The sequence below is a fragment of the Phyllopteryx taeniolatus genome, chromosome 15 (assembly GCF_024500385.1).
Source record: "Phyllopteryx taeniolatus isolate TA_2022b chromosome 15, UOR_Ptae_1.2, whole genome shotgun sequence".
Taxonomy (NCBI): Eukaryota; Metazoa; Chordata; class Actinopteri; order Syngnathiformes; family Syngnathidae; genus Phyllopteryx; species Phyllopteryx taeniolatus.
In genome coordinates, this window is record NC_084516.1 from 14,147,139 (window position 1) to 14,169,467 (window position 22,329).

At 42.0% G+C, this 22,329-nt stretch overlaps 2 protein-coding genes across 5 annotated transcripts in view; one reads left to right on the forward strand and one right to left on the reverse strand.

Annotated features, from left to right (window-relative positions):
- Positions 1–22,329, reverse strand: part of LOC133490064 (calsenilin-like) — a 75,266-nt gene that overhangs the window by 11,445 nt on the left and 41,492 nt on the right. For all 4 annotated transcript variants that reach the window (XR_009792098.1, XR_009792099.1, XR_009792100.1 and 1 more), the window contains exons 18-23: positions 21,739–21,866; positions 21,447–21,660; positions 21,083–21,333; positions 19,406–19,528; positions 6,178–6,240; positions 3,089–3,257 (exon numbers count right to left, since the gene is read on the reverse strand). Coding sequence is in view for 1 of the 4 variants with exons in the window: in XM_061799615.1 (XP_061655599.1) it covers positions 3,089–3,257; positions 6,178–6,240; positions 19,406–19,528; positions 21,083–21,333; positions 21,447–21,660; positions 21,739–21,866 (948 nt within the window). In the remaining 3 variants the exon portion in view is untranslated. The remainder of the gene's footprint in view (positions 1–3,088; positions 3,258–6,177; positions 6,241–19,405; positions 19,529–21,082; positions 21,334–21,446; positions 21,661–21,738; positions 21,867–22,329) is intronic.
- Positions 11,258–18,084, forward strand: trim69 (tripartite motif containing 69). The gene is made up of 6 exons (XM_061799619.1): positions 11,258–12,472; positions 13,918–14,013; positions 15,720–15,953; positions 16,439–16,461; positions 16,535–16,650; positions 17,409–18,084. Exons 1-6 carry the CDS (start codon positions 11,837–11,839, stop codon positions 17,951–17,953), a joined length of 1,650 nt encoding a protein of 549 aa, XP_061655603.1. The 5' UTR covers positions 11,258–11,836; the 3' UTR covers positions 17,954–18,084.

A 22,329-nucleotide genomic window follows, 5' to 3' on the forward strand; every position in this document is an offset into this window, starting at 1 on the left:
CCTACGGGCAATTTAGAGTCTTCAATTAATGCATGTTTTTGGGATGTGGGAGGAAACCGGAGTGCCCGGAGAAAACCCACGCAGGCACGGGGAGAACATGCAAACTCCACACAGGCGGGGCTGGGGATTGAACCCGGGTCCTCAGAACTGTGAGGCTGACGCTCTAACCAGTCGTCCACCGTGCCGCCGCTAGGATTATAAAACTCCAGAAATAAATATTCAATCAGTCAGTCTGTCAATCAATTATTCCACCAACATATGCCTCTTGTTGCAAGTTTTGTGTTTTCCCAAGAGCATAATTAGCTTGATACCCTTCCTGACACAACCTACCCATTATCTCTCTCTCTCTCTCTCTCTCTCTCTCTCTCTCTCTGTCTGTCTGTATAATCTGTATTGCCAAAAGTATTCGCTCACCTGCCTTGACTCAAATAAATGATTTTAGAGCAAAGCAAATGTATTTATATAGCGCATTTCATACACAAGGTAACTCAATGTGCTTAACATGATTGAAAGCATTCAAAAACAAAGAAAAAAAAAGATCTTGTAAACATTTAAAACAAAGAGAAAAAATAAAGTACAATTAAAACAGTGTACAGTGCAAGAAATAGCATTTAAAAGTGGAAATGCTCTAAAAAGCATGAGGAAAAAAAGAAGTTTTTAACCTGGACTTCAAAACATTCACATTGGGGCTGACGTCACTTCTGTAGGCAATTTATACCCAAACGGTAGCATATACAGGCTGAACAGGAGGGCTCCAAGAACTGACCCTTGAGGGACCCCATAGGTCATTGCCATTCGATGAGACTGAACACTTCCAATGGTTACAAAATAACTCCTTCCCCCCAGGTAGGAAGTGAACCATTTAAGGACCGTTCCATTTTGTCCTACCCACGTTTCCAACCTGTTCAGCAGTATATTATGATGTACTGAATTAAAAGCCGCACTGAGATCCAACAAGACCAGATTTAACACCTTTCCCGAGTCAGTATTCAACCTTGTATGATTTAGCACTTTTGATAAGAGCAGACTCTCTACTGTGATTCAGGGTTCGGAAACCTGATTGAAATTTGTTGAAAAGTTACGTGATATCCCGTTCTAAATCCTATTTTTAACTACCAAGAATAGCATTCCATACCAAACAACTTTGAATGAGCAACATTTTTACACAGATATGAACTTTTCTTACAGATAACATGCTCCTTTGTGTTCCTCTAAAATGTTTAAGGTAGTTTTATATCCAAAACTGAAAAGAATTGAGCAATGGTACAATATTTGTTTTACTAGTTTCATAGTTATTTTACATGCTGCAAGAGCTTTGCCTGTTGACCACTAGATGGCGACAAGTAGTTATAAATATTTCAAATCTGCATTTAACAGGAGAGGGGTCCATCTGCAGTGTGAAGGGAGGAGGCGTACAGTCCATGTGCTTGGAAACCATAGAACCATATCTTTTGTCAATCTATCATCAAGATAAATAATCATATTTACACACCAAATGTCTTGTCTTGCTGAAATCAGAATGTTTTTTTGTTTGTTTTTTTATGTCCCTTCGACATAAAGAAGTAGAGCTCAGATTGGGGAAATAAAAGCGAGTGCCCCTAAAGACAATTAAAGCATTTTAACTCACGCATGCAGCAGCTCACATGCTTACACTGTGTGTATGTGGTGCATGGACACATCTTCAGATGAAAATACCGCAAATGAATACATTACAAATTGTGTATTGTGTATTTAACAAAACCAAGGCCGAACAAAAGTCTGCTAGCCTAATGCTAACACACAAGGCAAAACGCCATAGATGGGCTAACAAACTAGCATCGACGATGCGGTAATTATAAACCTTGAAACAACACATTCAGACAGAGCATATAATGATACGCAAAGGCATATATTATTTATCTTCTGTGAACAAAGATTTATATTACTGCAGCTTATGCGAATGCTCACATTCGATGGCGTATGGCACGTTGGAGAGGTGTTCTCTTCACAGATGAATCCCGGTTTTCACTGTTCAACAGCTTGTGTGGCGTCGTGTGGGTGAGCGGTTTGCTGATGTCAGCGTTGTGGATCGAGTGGCCCATGGTGGCGGTGGGGTTATGGTATGGGCAGGCGAATGTTATGGGCAATGAACACAGGTGCATTTTATTGATACCGTGACTAGATTGACATGATAATGCACTGCCCCATGTTGCAAGGATCTGGACACAATTCCTGGAAGCTGAAAACATCCCAGTTCTTGCATGGGCAGCATACTCCCCGGACATGTAACCCCTGGAGCATGTTTGGGATGCTCTGGATTGGCGTATGCGACAGCGTGTTCCAGTTCCTGCCAATATCCAGCAATTTCGCACAGCCATTGAAGAGGAATGGACCAACATTCCAACAACCTGATCAACTCTATGCGAAGGAGATGTGTTGCACTGCGTGAGGCAAATGGTGGTCACACCAGATACTGACTCCCACAATAAAGCAAAAACTGCACATTTCAGAGTGGCCTTTTATTGTGGCCAGCCTAAGGCACACCTGTGCCATAATCATCCTGTCTCATCAGCATCTCGATATGCCACACCTGCGAATTGGGATGGATTATCTCGACAAAGGATAAATGCTCACTAACACAGATTTAGACAGATTTGTGAACAATATTTGAGGGAAACGGCCTTTTGTGTATGCAGAAAAAGTTTGAGATCTTGGAGTCCGACTCACGAAAAATGGGAGCAGAAACAAAAGTGTTTCGTTCAGTGTGTGTCACTGTACGTTAAAGTCCAATAGTGTAGTGTGGTACCTTGCATATTAAAAACATGTTACATAAAAACATTTTTGTTGGTGTTTTTCTTTCATTACAATGGGAAATGTGCCACATACACACAGTGAACCGCTGCCTCTATGAGTTAAAATGCTTCTTTTTGAAACACACTGATTGCAAGACGAATTAGGGTGTGTGAAGTATACTTTAATTCTTGATCCTTGGGGTAGTTGACAAAAGCGTGTCACAGACACGCTATTAAGACCCACTGGAACTGATTTAGCTTGTGAAAAAAGTCATAATACATGATGTCTCTTTTAATGAATTGAAAAATCCTTCTACCTGGCCCCTGTTGAGTGGTGCTGGCGATGATCCACTTGACCAGACAGCACCTCATGAGAGATTTCCGTGAAAATTTGGGTTTCTGCCACTTGGAGCCCTCGGCCTGTCCGGCCGGGCTCGCGTCTTTCCCGTCAGGCATCAGACCGCCGTCCAGCTCCTTGTCTTCAGCCTTAAGGAGGACACAAATAGATCCAGTGAGGGATCTGTGAGACTTCGCACCACCCACCACCGCGTGACTGTTTGTTTTGTATGTTTGAATGTGGTGTCTCCTATTGCTGTATGATTTAATTTTTTTTTGGTCCAAGCCAAATACCACCTCCAGACATGTTTGATGTGGATGCGTCATTGAGTCACGTCCCCCAAGTTCAAGTGACATTTAAAAGCTACAAGTGCCGTATATCTGACTCAGCATGAACCCAGAACACATCAAAGTGTGTGAGAACCAGACAAATGCCACACCTCTTGAGAAAAAACTGAAGACTAAAACCAAATCATGTAGCACAGCAAAAAAAAAAAAACCCTCAGAAATGTGAGGCAGTCGTGCTAACCACTAGGCCACCTATTCTATCTCTGTTTATAATCAATGCTCATTTGATTGAATTCATAGTTTTTGAAATGTTTCTCCTATAACACTTGACACGTTTTAACATATTTTATTTCATTACATTTGTTTTCAATTATGCAGTAATTTTGTATGAATTATACTCATATTCATATAATCATGACATCACATAACCATACATTTTCTTTACTGTCTACATTATTAAGTGCAATAGTAATGTGCGCAGGGAGCAAGTCTCTGTCCATACTGTTGACATTATGCACCTTCTTGTAGTAGTTTGCTGTTGTATGTAGCATATACTTGTTTTTTTTTGGGGGGGGGGGGGGGGGGGGAGTCGACTCATCGATTACATCATTTACATTTTTACAGTTGTCAACTCGCTATGTGCGCAACTGTTTGCCTTTAAAACTTTAGAAATACAAGTTGACTCCTCCCGCCGTAGACATACAGAATGCGCCCAGCTATCCCTAGGTGCAGTCGCCCGACCCCCCAACTCACTCATCCAATCACATTCAGACACCTTCACAGCCTTGCAGGCAGTTGGGACTCGAGCAACAACTGCTGGGTTGCTACAGTACAATAAATGAAAAAAAAATATATAATAATAATAATAATAATAATACAAATAAATAAATCCCAGGAGAAGGGAATACTTTCAATCGACCGTGTTACATGGATTCTTGCTAGAATTGTATAAGTTCAGACTGTCTGTGAGGCAGTGAAGGTGTCTGAATGTGATTTCTAATCAGATGAGTGAGTCGGGGGGTGGCGCAACAGGAAGAAGAAAGAAGACCTACTGTCTGCAGGATAATGAAGGCTTGAGCGAAACACTGGCTGGATTTCTTTTGGTTTGGTTTTGACGTAGTTACAGCCGACGTTAACCGTTCATTTTCACAATAACCGACATGGGGGGGTTGGAGGGGCGGTGGGCCTGGTGATCCAAATTAGGAGGGTTGGGGGGGGGGGGCATCAAAATTAGAGCAGGGCATTGACTCTTAGGGTTCTATTTCTGTTGACTGTGCAAAGTGTGCCGATGCGCAAATGGTGGCACATCTTGATTTTTGTGCAAGCGCAAGGCTCGCTGGCGTGTCTGCCAATTTGACAGACTGCTCTGCATCACGATGGGCATACCGAGGCAACGAGGGTGTGTCCTTTGATTTCCGCCTGGCGAATGTGACAATGTGGTGACTGAAAGTCGGTCCGAATTTACGCCTGCTCAGATTACGTCTAACGTTTGGAGCAAGGTAGACCGCTGGTCTAACGCAATTTTGGTGAATTTGATTGAGATACAGGCAGACAAATACGTGAGCTCTGCGGGCATGTATTTAATTCATAAATATGTGAACAGCGTGCATGGAACCCTCTGAATCATTGTAGGAATCAATTTCTGAAATGCATTATTATCATTATCATCACTGTGACTAAACTCGGTCAGCAACCCTCACCCCCCGCCACTCTAATGTACGTTTGTAGTCAAGTATTGTAACCATATTGCATAACCAAAGCGTAACATTACTATTGCTAAAAAAGAGTTTTTATCCAGCATTGTGTGAGGCAGGTTGAGACATCTATTTCAAATGTATATTAACCGAGAAAATGGGAGCAGATGATGATGATGTATTGGAAGATATTATATTTCTGTGTCCAGAGCGCTTCTAAAAATAATGTTTCATTTCTTGTTATTTTCATCATGTCACCTGACACTGGAGCACATTCAGGGGTCTCTGCAGCCAGATGAATATTTCAGGGATAAAAGAGCCACTGTTGACATTGTGTCTGAACTCTAAGAGAGCTTTATCTCTTTTTTAGTGTTAGGGTTTCTATTTCGTACATGAACTCATCATATTTCGCTGTGTTTTTGATTTGGCTTACAAAGCTGACAAACCAAACCAAATGCACAAATCTATTTGTACAGTTGCAGTCTTTCTTTCAAAAAGATGCTTGTGACTGCAATATCATGATTTTTGAATGCACATAAATTAAAAATAGTGTACTGTGTGGGGAGCTTGGCTGTCTTTTCTCTTTGAATAAGAAAAGAGGGTGGCGGAGCACGCACATGCGGGCACCGCTCAATTATTCACTCCTTGAAATTGCATCAATAAAAGATCAGACCATTTATAGAACCTATTGGAAGGACAAAAAAAAAGCATTAAAAAGTATGAAAACCCATACATTCATGCAAACATTATGTGTTGCACGATACAACAACAACAAAATGTAAATACTGCATTTGTCAACCACTTTGTACTTCATTTTAGGATGAATTTAAAGAGGAAATTCAATGTTATTTTATTTATTTTTTGTACTGTTCTAATAAAAATATCGTCTGCCTGCCTGCAGCTTTTTCCCCCTTGAGTTAAAAAAAAAAAAAAAATCATGAAATATATGAGGCAAAAGTGATTTGAATGGTGACTTATTAAACTATTGTGGTGCAGTTACAGAAAAAAAACATACATTATGCAAGATCTGGATAAACTCAAACATACACATTTGACATACAATGAATGTCAGTGAACATTTACTGTACCTGCATGTTGCCTGCTCCCTTAGCTGTTGCAATGCTTTCCAGCTTCTCCTCGGCGAGCTGCAGCTGCATGCAAAAACAAAGAACGAGAGAGAGGACAGGAGTGAGTAGTAGTCAGAGGAGGAGCGCATCTGCTCACTCGACAAAGTGTAAAGATTGATTGAAGATCTGCAGGATCCAGAGGAGGAGGAGGAGGAGGAGGAGGAGGAAGAGGTGGTGGTGGTGGTGGTAGGTTTGGACGAGATGTTGACGTGGTGACATACACATACAGTATGTTATGAGATCCAATTAGATTGGGTCCGAGCTCAGTCCTGCCTCTCCAAGGAAATCAAAAGAAGAACTGACTTTTAATATATCTGCAAGCATTGCTTTTATGTGTACAAGTATGCTGGCAAAGACAATATCAAAGTTTCCCTTGGTTGTGAAAGATCATAGTGAATAATATTACAGTTAACACTTTGAAGTATGCTACTGTTAATGTTGGTCGATTGTCTTTCGAGAGCAGACATTCACGTGGCTTGAATAAAAAGGGAGCAGCTTCAGTTTAAACTCACCAAGAACAAGTTGAAACAATCAATTTTGTCATTTTAAAGGCCCACATGACAATTTTCCACATATGTAAACATTTTGCAGGTATGTTGTCATATGACAATGCAATGACCCACATTTTATTTAAAATTTTCTTTCAAACTGTCAAAATCTTGTCTGTATTAGAAAATAAAAACAACAACATTTGATTTGATCACTGGGGAACACAATTTTTGCTGAGTTAGGTCTGACAGTTGATTTTAACTCATTTTTTGGGTGCGGAATCCAAAACTGATCTCAGTTTTTCTCCATCACGTCACGTTTTTCAACAAAGTGAAACAAAGAAAATATATATACCTATGTAAATAAAACACGAAGATGGAATAGTTTGAAAATTATAAAAACAACATAAAATTAAATTGAACTTATAACGGTATGCCCATGGTTACAAGGTTAAGAGAAAAGCCAGCACAAATCCTCTTAATTCCTACTACGCTAACTTTCTGTATGCGGATATTGAAAGTAGCGACCTATTGGGAGCTGCATGCACCTCTCACCGCACTGTCTCAATTGTGACTGCACAAACAAGTTGTCACGTAGCTGCAGTCTTACTACAGCTAATTAGTGGAATTTCGCATCTCTGGAGGGTTAGCTGTGGGGAAAAAACTTGACGTGCTAGAACAAAACTGACTGCAATTTTGGAATCAGCATGCCAATTTTAGTTTTAAACAGCGTCAAAATCTAACTCAACAGAATTAATGTTGCTGGTACTTTGTCATGTGATGATGCATTCATTCATTAATTTTCTATACCGCCTAACCTCACCAGGGTCGTGGGCGTGCTGGAGCCCATCCCAGCTATCATCGGGCAGGAGGCGGGGTACATCCTGAACTGGTCGCCAGCCAATCGCAGGGCACATACAAACAAACAACCATTCACACTCACATTCACACCTACGGGCAATTTAGAGTCGTCAGTTAACCTACCATGCGTGTTTTTGGGATGTGGGAGGAAACCGGAGTGCCCGGAGAAAACCCACGCAGGCACGGGGAGAACATGTAAACTCCACACAGGCGGGGTGGATTGAACCCTGGTCCTCAGAAATGTGAGGCAGATGCTCTAACCAGTCGTCCACCGTGCCTTGCTTGAAAATATATATTATTTTTAAAAATCCACCTCTTATTACAGCAAGCAACAACAATCCCACATCACGTTATAGGTCATATTAAAGCTTGTGACTCGTGATTTCCAGATCGGTAATATTTTGAAACAGTTGCAAAAAATATAGAAACATTCGAACAAAATGAGATACAGTACTATATCCTGGATTCAACAGAAAAAAAGCCTCATCCTCCCAGAGGTCTGCCTTTCTGATGCAAACGGCGGGGATATTTTTAGCCTGACAAGTTCCAGAGCGCCTCCATTTTCAGAGTTTAATAGTGGATGCGCATGTGCGCAGACGTGCGTGTGACAGCACTGCTTTTATTTCCTTTTCCCCCTGCATGAATGTTGCATTCATCTCAGAATTTACAGCGCACAAATACATCTCACCACAAATATGTCATATATGCATTAAAAGGGATTATGCAGTTTTAAAAATACTAGCGCTATTTGAATGTAGCCTGATTTCCACCCCCTCATTTTGGGATTTTATTTTAAAAAAGTGACATACCCCTGCCATGCCAACGTCAATGTACTGTATATCCAAACTGGGGGGGGGGGGGGGCAAAACAAAAAACACTAACAATCTTCGTTCTGGCAAAGTTTTCTTGCATTTGCTTACATATATATATATATATATATATATATAAATAAAAGTAACCCCAGATTGTGAATATTCTGACCTGTGAGGCACACAGGAATTCTGAAGCAATATATTTAATTAACTCCAAAGCCATAATCTGTCCACTGACTTAATTAAGACGACCAGCCCTGAAGTTGTCTTTTTTCTCCCTTTATCAGGCAACTCAGAAGGTTAGGGGATAATTAACTGTGTGCAGCACTTCACTTACTACAGCAGATAAAAGTTCCATTTAAAATCATTCAAGCCATTGCACATTATTGTACAATATTGCAAAACCTACATCACATTGTACTTGATTGTTGGAGGGATGTTGGATGTGTGCCACATGTATTTATCTTAGACGGAATCCAATAAAAGGGAGTTTCTGTGACAACTAGTGCAAAAATTAAATTAAATCAAATTCTCTTCGATTGTCAAATTAAACATTCCCTCTCTTCATCTAAATCTATGTTAAAGGTACTTTTTTTTTTTTTTTTTTTTACAGGTACTTCCATAACTCCTACAACTGATGGCCCGAGTCTTGTTTAACTACTTTTGTCCACCAGATGCCACTAGTGCTCATCCATTCTTGCAAAAGCATAAATGGACATTTGACTTTTCCATCCATTCATTTTCTATTTTCTATAAAGCTTGTCCTCGTTATGGTGGTGGTTGAGCAGCAGCCTATCACAGCTGACTTTGGATGAGAGTCGGGCTACACCAACCAAACAAGGTACATACAGACTGACGCGTATGAGCAAATGAGTTTTAATTGTGACCCTAGTTAGGATAAGCGGTACGGGAAATGGATGGATGGATGGGTGAATCTAACACATATGATTTAAGAATAAGGAAGCTGACAGAAGCACAACGAGAACATGCAAACTCCACACAGTAAGGCCAGAGCCGAGATCTCAACGCCGAACCTCAGACCTGTGAAAACAGATGTGCTCAGGCCTTCGTGCAGCTGTCGTTCATCATTTAAAAGGTTAAAATTGTTAAATGGCCTTAGTTTTGTCGACTGGCATGGGGTACGTGGAAAGAAAATAGCACAGGTAGGCTACTACGGCAGTTGTTCCAATTGCTTTTCCAACTGCAATGTAGACTACTAAACTGCACAACAGACACCCCATTTATACAACAATACAATTTGACTTAGGTTAGCAGACATGGCCATGTACAGTACATCAAAAGAATTGTTCAGATTCTTCTCCCTGGCCACCACCTGTTTGTGTGGCCACTTGTTGCTTGGCAGAATCAAGCAAAATAAAACAATGGCATACCACACTATGCGGTTTCCTTGGTAACTTTGAGGAGCAGAGAAGGGTCAGAGAAAGTCGACAGGAATGCAGTCACAGCAGTAATTGTGAGAGAAGTTGTTTTTCCATTGAAATACTACTCTATCGAAGATCAAACAAATCGAATGAAATGAATGTATTAAAAAGCACAGTGCCATCTGCTGGAACTGAGCGTTACGCAAGTATCTCTAAACCCGGAATATTCATCAGTCGATTGTAAGACAAATTGTCTATAAACAGACAAAGTTCAGCACTGTTGCCTCTCTCCTTAGTAGTGGTCAAGCACAGAGCAGAATGCGCAATAAGGTGAAGAAAAGTGTCTGCTTAGGAATTTCTGAACCCTCTGGCACATGCTGCCAGAACAAAAAAGATGAACATTCGAAGTTTGCAAAAGAGCACCTGGGTGTTCCAGGGGACGACTGGCAAAATATTGTGTGGACAAATGAAACAAATGAAAAGTGAAGTTGTTTGGAAGTAACACACAACACTACGTGTGAAGAAAAAAAGGCCCAGCACACCATCATCAAAACCAAATCCTGACTGTGATGGTGGAGGGGCATCATTGTTTGGAATTGCTTTGCTACCCAAGGGCCTGGACAAATTGCTATCTTTGGTGGAAAAATGATGTCTCACGTTTACCAAGACATTTTGCAGTATAACTTAAAACCATCCATCCAAGATGGATGATGAAACAGGTCAATGACTAAAAGGCAAAGCAAATCAACAACTCCACGACTATCAGAGAAGAATCTCAACCTGATTGAAATGCTGGTGCATGACCTCAAGAGAGCTATTCACACCAGACATGCCAGGAAGGTTGTTGAACAGAGACAGCTTTGTCTCTGTTCAACAGGAATGGTTGAAGAGGAATGGTTTCCAAATTCCTCCTGACCATTGCTCATGTCTTATCTGCAACTACAGGAAACATTTGGTTGAGGTTACTGCTGCCAAACAAGGCTCAACCAGTTATTAAAAAGTTCACATACTTTTTCCACCCTGCACTGTGAATGTTTACATGTTGTGTTCAATAAAGTAATTTTTACAAAGACTACATTTTATGCTAGAAATCCAGGTAACTCCGAATGGTTCTCGAACGTTCCCTTGCAACTATATGTATCTTGGTAAGAACACAATAAAAAATGGAAGCATGTAAAAACTGTTTTATAACATCATTTTATGTTACGTTAGAGTGAATGATGACAGAAAAGGCGTTTACTGGGGCAAAGCCGCTGTGGCCTTTGCCAGGAAGCCTACTAGGTGGCAAAAATAAAAATGTCTGCATTTGTCTCAAATGACTTGTAGCGGTCAAATACTGTAAATAAATAATGTTTTCTCGTGACAGTTTTAATGACGAGTTGGCTCCCAGTAAACAATATTGTTACCACCCTTCAATACTCCCACGCACGAGGACAGGATGGGAACTGAGCTACTTCTCACACACGCTGACTGCCAGTTTTCCTCCACAGGGCTGTCATTACGCGTCAGTGAGTAATAACACAGTGCAGAAAGATGTTTGTTGCACAGATGTTTCTAGCTCTTAAAGAACATAAATACGTGATGTAAAAGTGGACAAAGAGGGAGAAGGAATGTCCATGCTGCTGTTCAGTTCAGTGAGAACCTGTTGGTACTTGTTGCTCTTTTATGCAGAAACTGATGGCAATCTCACAGGTTTGTACAACGCTTCCAGCCTATGCATCTTTAAATGGCCTCAGAAGCACATGAAGGGGATTTACATTTTTCCGCTGCAGATTAAGAGGGTTGTGGTGCGGGGCTTTGTCCCAGCCGCTTCCCAGACGCGGTTAAAGCAAACACTCGGCTCAAGTAAGGTATCCCGCCTGTTTCTTGGCTGAGATGTGTTGCGGCTGTCTGGCGATAGTAGGCGGGAAGCGGGTAGGAGGAGATTCCCTCACTATCAACGGATGTGAGAGGCTGTCGCTGCCCTCCTCTCCTCTCCTCTTCCTCCTCCTCCACCACTTCTCCACAGTCAACAGGAAGGAGGCCACAGAGAGAAGTGGTCCAGCAGCTGTGCGCTCGCAAAAAAGAAGGCAAAGACATGAGTAAGAACCAGAAAGAAGTCAAGAAAATCCAGTCGGCTTATCTGCAGAATGTGGAGAAGCTCAATCTAGGAGCCAAGCAAGAGAAGAAGAGCTGGAAGGTCAAGGAAGGAGACTTTGCTGTGCCTACGGCCATGGAGAAATTGCGCCAGCCTCCTGCCATTACTCCGGTAACCAAAAGCTCCGCGCACAGAATCAGCAGAGACCTGACCTGCTCCATCTGCTTGGATCTCTTCAAGCAGCCCGTTTCTCTGCCCTGCGACCACACCTTCTGTCAAGGCTGCATTGAGGGGTACTGGACCGGGCCAAGGGGCCACTGCCAAGGAGTATCAGGCTCCTGTCCCCAGTGCAGGAAGGTATACCCCAGGCAGAGCTACAGGCCCAACCGCATCGTGGCCAACATCGTGGAGAGCTACTGTCAGGGGCTGGAGGAGAGCGGCGGGGGAACCAGGCTGGCCGATGGGGCCGCGGCGGAGAAGGCGCCCGCACCGGCTCCGCACTGCAGTCGACATCGGGAGGAGCTGAAGCTTTACTGCGAGGAGGACCAGGAGCTGGTGTGTCTGGTGTGCGGAATCTCCCAGGAGCACAGGAACCACACCATGGTGTGTGTGCAAGAGGCGGAGCTCAAGTACAGGGTGAGGTGACAGAACGGAAAAGTATTGCAAACTTGTTTATTGACAATCAACTGGCAATTATTATGTGCTATTAGTGCGTACTGGTGCAGGGTCTTAGTCTTCTGTTGAAATAGAATTGCTCTTGGCAGCGTGCGGATCAGCGCCAAGGCCAACGTGTTAACGAAAGTGCAAAATTGTGGATTATTTGTTTATTTCTTTTTGTTCAGTCGCCAAGTGGTTAAACACTTTTTCCTCAGACGTTAAAACTAGACAAGCGGCACAATTGTTTGGTTCTGGGGCGGTGAGATTCACAACGTACACAACATAGTGCCTCAGCGAAAACTGAAAATCTGCACCGTTCTCCAAATTCTCACCAAAACTTTAAGGGTTCTTCTTTGGTCCACGCTGCAACCCCATTAAAGGTTTTACTGGAAATTAGTAGTTTTTGTTATAATCCTGCTAGTAACTAATAAAACCTAACATTTCGTGATATTACAGGTAATATAGAGAGAGGTCCTCGGTTTATGATGGTCCTGACATACGACATTCCGAGGTTTTGAACAGCCTGAAATGAACTAGTTTGCACAATGACGTAAGAATACATTGTCATGCGCACAATAAGGCATATGTTGTTGTTTTTTCAGATTGTTTCTTATTTATTTCCTACAAGTGATTTTTATCCAAACAGTTACTGTAATTATGACACATTTACTGTAATTATGACTTTACTACTGCGTTACTGTAGGTCTGCCCATTACATACAAATTTGTGCGACGTCGCTAACTGGAAATGATAGCTGTACACCCCACCAGAGGGCATCTGTTGTGAATTTGTCCAACAGTCATGGGTGTTTTGTTGATTTAGCTTTTCAACGCTTAAGTACTATTAAAAATGTCATATGACTGACCTGTTCCTGTACACACACAACATCTGTGGGGTGGAAAAAATATGTAGTAATCTTGTGGGGTATCCATTTTCTATACTGTTTGTCCACAATAAGGTCACAGGTGAGCTGGAGTCCATCCCAGTGGACTTGTGAGATGCTCCAACCTGCGGCCTGGACTGGTCGCCAGCCAATGGCAGGGCTCACATAGACAAACACGCATTCACACTCACACCTAACGACAATTAAAAGAGTCTTCAATGATGTGGGAGGAAGTCGGGATACCTGGAGAAAAACTCACAGAAGCACAGGGAGAACATGCAAACTCCACACAGGAAGGCTGGAGATTCAAATCCAGAACCTCAGAACTGTGATGCAGACATGCTAACCACTAGGTCACTGTTTTGCCCATTCAGTGGAGTATAATAAAAATGACTTTTTTCCCAATGTACTTTGAGTAAGGGAAACTGAATACATACACACCTTGGATACCTCAGCAGAAGCAATTCCTAATTTCCATATTTTTTTGGTCCTTTGGTCCCAGTGAAAAGGTAGAAAAGGTTATTTTTCCTTTTCCAATCAGGCATCTCTGAACAGCTCCATGGATTCCCTCAAAGCTGAGCTCAACACAGCGATGCAGTGCGACAGGGAAGCAGAGGAGGAAGTAAAAAATCTTAAGGTGAGAAGACAACACTCCTTGATGTTCTTGTGGTATGCTAATATTTCCATTGCATATGACATTCCTGTAGATGTACGAGGTTTGTCTGACAAGTTTCAGGACTGGCATTGCAAAAGATATACTTCAAAACCAAAGCACTCCCCCTGGAGTCTGACACGCTTCACCAGCCTTTTCTGCCACTTCTTCATTAAAGTTATTCACATCACCAAAAACCAAAGACAAGATACTTAATGTTCAAACTGATAAACTTTATTGTTTTTGGCAAATAATCCTTAACTTAGAATTTTATGGCTGCAACACGTTCCAAAAAAGCTGGGACAGGTGGCAAAAAAGACTGAGAAAGTTGAGAAATGCTCGTCAAACACCTGTTTGGAACATCCCACAAGTGAACAGGCTAATTGGGAACAGGTGGGTGCCATGATTGGGTATAAAAGGAGCTTCCCTGAATTGCTCAGTCATTGACAAGCAAAGATGGGGCGAGGTTCACCTCTTTGTGAACAAGTGCGTGAGAAAATAGTCGAACAGTTTAAGGACAATGTTCCTCAACGTACAATTGCAAGGAATTTAGGGATTTCATCATCTACAGTCCATAATATCATCAAAAGGTTCAGAGAATCTGGAGAAATCACTGCATGTAAGCGGCAAGGCCGAAAACCAACAATGAATGCCCGTGACCTTCGATCCCTCAGGCGGCATGGTCTCAGGAACACTTCAGAAAACCAATGTCAATAAATACAGTTCGGTGCTGCATCCGTAAGTGCAACTTGAAACTCTACTATGCAAAGCAAAAGCCATTTATCAACAACACCTGGAAACGCCGCCAGCTTCTCTGGGCCCGAGCTCATCTAAGATGGACTGATGAAAAGTGGAAAAGTGTTCTGTGGTCCGACGAGTCCACATTTCAAATTGTTTTTGGAAATTGTGGACGTCGTGTCCTCTGGGCCAAAGAGGAAAAGAAAGATCCGGACTGTTATGGACGCAAAGTTCAAAAGCCAGCATCTGTGATGGTATGGGGCTGTTAGTGCCAATGGCATGGGTAACTTACACATCTGTGAAGGCACCATTAATGCTGAAAGGCACATACAGGTTTTGGAGAAACATATGCTGCCATCCAAGCAACCTCTTTTTCATGGACGCCCCTGCTTATTTCAGCAAGACAATACCAAACCACATTCTGCACGTGTTACAACAGCGTGGCTTTGTAGTAAAAGAGTGCGGGTATTAGACTGGCCTGGTTGCAGTCCAGACCTGTCTTCCATTGAAAATGTGTGGCGCATTACGAAGCGTAAAATACGACAACGGAGACCCCGGACTGTTGAACACCTGAAGCTGTACATCAAGCAAGAATGGGAAAGAATTCCACCTACAAAGCTTCAACAATTAGTGTCCTCAGTTCCCAAACGTTTATTGAATGTTGTTAAAAGAAAAGCTGATGTAGCACAGTGGTAAACATGACCCTGTCCTAGCTTTTATGGAAGGTGTTGCAGCCATAAAATTCTGAGTTAATGATTATTTGCTAAAAACAATAAAGTTTATAAGTTTGAAAATTAAATATCTTGTCTTTGAAGTGTATTCAATTAAATATAGGTTGAACATGATTTGCAAATCATTGTATTCTGTTTTTATTTATGTTTAACACAACGTCCCAACTTCATTGGAATTGGGTTTGTAGATGGGTCAATGTGTTTGACTTCCCACCTTCCCAGGAGCACACGGCTGATCTGAAGCAGCGCATCGAGGCCCAGTTCAGCGACTTGCACCAGTTCCTCTACCAGGAGGAGAAGATGCTGCAGGTGAAGCTAAAGACGGAGGAGCGTCGTGAGCTGATCCGCCTGGACGAGCACAAGGCTCTGCTGTGCGTGGAGATCTCCCGTCTGCAGAGAGCCCTCCAAGAGATAGAAGACAAGTTGAGGGAGCAGGACCCCTTCATTCTATTGCGGGTAAAGTCAAACGGAATTCCCCTGTTGGGTAGTTTGTACTGAGTCAGCTCTGGAGGTGATTATGGAGGGAAAATGCTGAGGTTTTCACTTTGAAGCAGAGTAGACATAAGAACATTAAACTGAAGTGAGCTGGGTGGGACTGTTTTGCCTTTCCTGTCAAGTCTGCCCACGATCTGAAGGAAGCCAAACGCTCCGGCATGCACACATTTCAAGGGTCAAGTAGTTCCCGCTTCCCGATAACAAAAGCGTCTCTGCTGGACAGGATGTAGGCCAGTGAGCTCACCCGTTGATCAGGAGGATAAGGAGTTTAGTTGAGCCACTGGCCCAGTCTCTGGCCGCGGTACTTTCCCCCTGGCCGTAGGGAGCTCCCACTGAGTGGGATAAAGTGCGTGAGCGCAGACGATGTAATGGTGAAAAAAAACCTTCTCTCGTGTCAGATACAACAAAAATAATCACGACTCTCTCCTCTTCCTGTCTCATTTCAGAGCATCAAAGTTTTGCTGCATAGGTGAGTCTGAGAAAAAGCAAGCTAGTCCTGTCGAGGATTTGTTTTCATTGCATCTCTTTGGTTTTGTTGGCAGACCGTCGCTGAAGTTCGAGAAGCCAGTTTTTACGCCACCCAGCCTGTGTGAAGGCCGATTTGCGGGGCCCCTGCAGTACAGAGTGTGGAAATCCATGAAAGGCAGTATTTACCCAGGTACTACTGTGTGTGTAGTGTACACTTAACAAGCGCCAATAAGCACTCGATGCCATAGAAAACAGTGGAAAATCTGCAGTAGGGTCATCCATCCATCATTTTTGCCCTTGTTGAGCTCAAACACACAAATTATGTAGGTTTCTGCTTTTGCTAGATAGCGAACATTTTACTTGAACTGTATTATAATAAATCATAAATGACTTTTGTTGCGCAGTAACATAACATTTTTAAGATTGAAAACATAAGCCCGTAAGAGAGTAATGTACTCTTGTTTTCCTGCTACTTAGTAGGGTTGGGTCATTGATAAAATTTCCTTCATCAATTATGAGGAAAATAAAGCTTAATTTGGTGTAATTGATGAAACATTTCCAATGGACAAGAGGGATTGGCTGACGACAAGTCCAGAGAGTACCCCGCCTCTCGCCCTAAGTCACCTGAGATAGGCTCCAGGTCACCCTGATGAGGACAAGCGCTATAGAAAATGAAAGGATGGATGATTAAATATTGTAATTTAGATGGGACAATCTCTCTGAATGTTCTGAACTCCTGTTTCCGTGCCAGCGTTGCATTGAACAGGACAATGCTGTCCGGAAGAGTTGTGCCATAGTCGTTTACCTTCCAACAGCTAATGTTACGTTGTTATTATTTCGACCACAAACTAGTTGAGATGATCTATTAATTGATTATTATGCCCATCCATATGGAATCTACAACTGGCACCATTAAATCTTTTGCCATGTGACATCTTGTACTTTTAGTCCCTGCGGCAATCACATTTAACTCCAGCACGGCCAACCCTTGGCTCAGTCTCACCTCGTCACTGACCTGCGTTCGCTACCAGACCTTTAACCACGCCGTGGAGGACAACCCGCACAGGTTCAACGCCGCCCTGTCGCTGCTCGGGAGTCAGGGTTTCACCCACGGGCGCCACTACTGGGAGATTGAAGTCTATAGCAGCACTGTGTGGACGGTGGGCGTGGCCCGGGAGTCAGTGCCCAGAAAGGGAGTCATCAAAGCTCTTCCAGCTAACGGCTTTTGGACCCTCTCGCTTTCGTACGGCATACAATATATGGCGGGCACGTCCCCCCCGACTGTTCTGTCCCTGGAGGAGCCGTTGGCCAGGATTGGAGTGTACCTGGACTACAAGAGAGGCCTGGTGTCCTTTTACAACGCAGAAACCATGACACACCTGTATACGTTCAGGGAGATCTTTAGTGAGACACTCTTTCCGTACTTCAACTTGGGCTTTCTGGACAAAGTGCATGAGAATGAGCCTCTTAAAGTTTTCTTGCCAAAGATTTAAACTTACTGTGAAGTTTTTGTTTCTTTTGTACAGAATCAGACCCTATAGTAGACCTAGACTGATTTGGAAAGCCCGGAGACTGGATCTATGGACACTGTATTTGTAATACATCTAATAAAATATTGTAATCTCCAAAACGTGAGTTGTTTTATCGGATTTAGGGTGTCATATTATTTTAGTAATGTATCAAGTGCTTTTAGGCACACGGGGAAATTGAACAATTTTCTTTTTGACTGAACAAAAAAAAGAGCTTACATTAAGACAGTTACAGTACATAACATTCTGGAAAATGTCAGATTTATTGTTATTATTGAACAACGTAAACCAACACATTTTCCACCACTAGCTACATCACACATTGTTCATAATATGAACTATTAATAAAATCAAAATCTTACTTGGACTAAAGGTGTTATCCTCTAGGGTTACTTGTCTATAAATCCATAAATTAGTGGAAAACTTAATTTATTTCAGTAGTTTAATTCAAGAAGTGAAACTCACATTATATAGATTCACTACACACGGAGTGGAATATTTAATGCGATTCTTTTTTTGTATTATTGTTATTTTGATTATTAGATTTAGATTTGATTGCAGCTGAGGAAAACCCAAAATTCACCATCTCAAGAAATTTGGATATTACATAAAAAAACAATCAAACATATCTTTAATGTATAGAAATTAGTTAAGAGTTGGCTTTCTCCAAAGTATCCATATACTCATACACGAGTTTCACTCCAGTGAAGTAAATAAACCTTTCTACCAATTTACTGAAATGCACCTGTATATTTTGATTGATATCCATATACAGGTTAACAGCTTGTGTGTTATTTGTACATTGGAGAAAATATAATTTTCGTGCATTGCAAGTAAAGCAGATGTGCTACTAACACTGTCCTCCGCCCCCAACAAACTCCTAAAGACTATGTGCAAAAACTTTCTATACAACTGAACTCTCATTAACAATGATCACGTGACCTCAGACTGACACTACATTAAGTACTTCTGCAAAATCTTATGCAATCCAATGCAATTCATAACATCTGACAATGGTTACTGCAATATTGCCCTGCATCGATCAGAGAGGTTTCTTTGTCATATTAGTTTCCAGGATAATATACTGCAGCTCTTGTACTGGATCTCATTAGCTTGTGCAAAAATACCTTATGTGCTTTTTAAATTCTCACCAAGCTACCAAAGTTCATTACAGGCTGCATGAGGCAAAAGAAAACCCCAAATCATTATTGAAAACTAGTCCTTAGTGTTCATCCAAAGCTGTAACACAGTAAATATGTAATTTGTCTGCTTGGCGTCACTCAAACAAATGTGAGTGGTACATTTGTGGGTTTATGATATGAATCCACTCGTCTGCTCCTCGCTGGAATGGGTGTGGTAGAGAATGTTTGGCTTCAAGTCTGCATTTAGGTTCGTTTTTTAGAGTCACTTGCTCACGTGTAGCGTATCCTGGAACTTTGTGCTTGTGTAGTGCACATGGAAACCTTTTTTACCGATGCTGTCATCCGAGTGAAATTTTAACACCAGGGCATCTCCGGCTGAATAGATCTCCTCTGGAGCCTGAGGAAGAAGAAAAACACACTGCTGTACATTGATTGGTTGATACATAACAGTGACTTGCTAATGGGAAAAGCAGACAGCAACTCTATACTTGAGGCACTTCTTAAGGTGTAAGAATTACATCGGTTCAAATTCGACCATTGGAAGTTTTCAATCTGACGAATGGCAATGGCATATGGGGTCCCTCAAGGGTCAGTTCTTGGACCACTCCTCTTAAACCTGTATTTGCTACCCTTGGGTCAAATTCTTCAGAACCTTGATGTTGACTATCATACCCATGCATATGACACACAGTTATATCTAGCAGTGTCTCCAGATTGCTACAGTTCAACGGAGGTGTTGTGTCTAAAACAAATTAATTACTATATGAACCAAAATTTCCTTTAATTAAACCACAACAAAAGCAAGGTAATTGTTTTGGGCAGTAAAGAAAAGAGGATTGCTGTTAGTAAATACCTTGAGTCACACTCTTTAAAAACCAAAGACCAAGTCCGAAACATTGGTGGGCTGATAGATTCCGATCTAACTGTCAGCAGTCATATCAAATCAATTACTAAAATAGCCTTCTCCCAGCTGAAGAACCTATCCAGAGTGAAGGCTTGCATGCGCGAAGCAGAGCAGGAGAAGCTCATCCATGCTTTTATCTCAAGAAGACTTGACTATTGTAACGGTCTTCTGACTGGACTCTATCAAAAGAGCATTACACAGCTGCAGCTCATTCAGAACACTGCAGCTCGGGTTCTGATCAGAGCAAAAAGATCAAAGCGCATTACTCCAATTCTAATTCTCTACACTGGCTCCCAGTAAGCTATAGAATAGACTTCAAAGTCCTGCTACTTGTGTATAAATAACTAAATGGTTTAGGTCCTGAATACATGATAGAAATGCTAATGGGATATAAACCCAGTAGGGCTCTGAGATCTACAGGCTCAGGTCAGATATAGTCCAAAGCAAACATGGTGTAGAAGCATTTAGCTGTTATGTTGCACACAAATAGAATAAGTTGCCAATAGAGGTGAAGTCAGCCCCAAGACTCAATGTTTTTAAGTCCAGATTAAAACTACAATATTCTTTTTTCTCATGTTTATGACTGAGCTTTTTAGAGCATTTTCATCATTAAAAAAACGAATGGTCCATCGGTAGACTCGCCTGACTTGGTCTTGATTTTGTATTATAATTTTTTTAGGTACTTTATTATTTTTCTGCAAATTGGCCTTCTGACTTCCATTTAAGACTATGACCCAATTTTCCTAAACTTCTTTTTCTTCTTTTCCTTTCGTCTTGGCCCGTTAGGGGTCGCTACAGCGTGTCGTCCTTTTGCATGTAAATCCAATTTTCGTAAACAAAAAAGAATAATAATGTGAGTAATGAATGCTTAAACCTACTGTATAGGCTCCAGCTCCCCGAACTCTGAACATGATAAGCAATGTAAAACATGGATGGATGGATGCCAACTAAGTGACTTACAGCGTCTATAGAGGGGAGGCCCTTATATGAGGAAATAGAGTAGCTGCTTATTAACCAAGTTAAGGCTGATATGTTTCGATTATTTACCCCCCATCCGCAGAATCGTCCCAGCCTCGGGGACTTGATGTCAGCTCCGTCGTAAAGCTCGACATAATCGTACCCGCAGTCGGGCTCCTCCTCGATGTCAAACACTTGAAAGAGGAGCGCCACTCCGTAACCCTTCTCAGCAGAGATTACCCACAAACAGTCGGAGCCTGCGGGGTAGTTGTTGTCTCCAAACTGTGCATGAGAGTACAAATCTTTCGTCGTGACCTCGGCGCTAAGGCTTCCTCCGCATTCTAGAGCAACCGCAAAATTAGAGGGTGAAACCGAGGAGTCGTATGGAAAAAAAGAAAGGGATGAATGCTCTTCACTGAAACAAACAGAACACATATTGCTAGTATTCTATCACCTGCTGCATATGAGGCCTTAAAGCCTCTCTTCTGCACTGAGTTGTCAGAGAAGAAATGTAAAAACATTGCGTTGTCACTGGAGATGACGGGAGAAGGCTTCTTGGTACCACAGACGCGACCCAGACTTGGGGCACGGACATCGGTCCCATCGAAGAGTTCCAAACGGTCGTAAGCACACTCCAGATGAGCCTCCATGTCGATCTCATTGAAGACCTGAGGTTTTTGTGAGGAGAGTGAAAAAGCACATGCAATCTAAGACAACAAACGCTTTGTTGAACTGTTTTTCCTTACAAGTTTGATCCGATGGCCTGGAGTGGTGGACAGAGTCCATGTGCAGGCCTTCTTACTGGGGTACTTTTCAGGCCAGTTGGGGCTGCTGATTGTGCCTGACGTGCCATTTACCAGTAGATCACAGCCCGCTGGAAAAAGACAACATTTCACAACAACACAATGCAAACTGCGTCATTTGGCAGCCACATTATTTCCACTCCTCCTACACTGCATTTGCGTTGCGATGATGCAGATGTCAAAGGAAGTGTTTTTTGTTTCTTTGTTTTTCTTCACACCCTAAAAATCACTGATGCTTTTACAAAGGTAAATGTCAAGGTCATGCCAGTTTATTTAAAGGAGACATATTATGGAAAATTGGTTTGTATACAAGTAGTTGGGTCTCTGGAAAGCCTGCCCATAAATTAAGTACAAAATTATATTATACACACAGTGGAGTGTGTGTGTGAGATGCTGCCTCCATTACTTCTACTGCCTTTACTTTATGGGGGCTCAGCTGATAAATGATCAGTCGAGGGTGTGTGAAATAGGGTGTGCAAAGTATACTATAATTCTTGATCATTGGGGGATTTTGATGAATGCACGACACAGACA

Excerpts from the sequence above, each read along its gene's own strand:
- trim69 (XM_061799619.1), top strand. The coding sequence starts at position 11,837 with ATGAGTAAGAACCAGAAAGAAGTCAAGAAAATCCAGTCGGCTTATCTG. Across the intron at positions 16,462-16,534 it reads ATCAAAGTTTTGCTGCATAG|ACCGTCGCTGAAGTTCGAGA; the intron begins GTGAGTCTGAGA and ends TTTTGTTGGCAG. Across the intron at positions 16,651-17,408 it reads GAAAGGCAGTATTTACCCAG|TCCCTGCGGCAATCACATTT; the intron begins GTACTACTGTGT and ends TTGTACTTTTAG.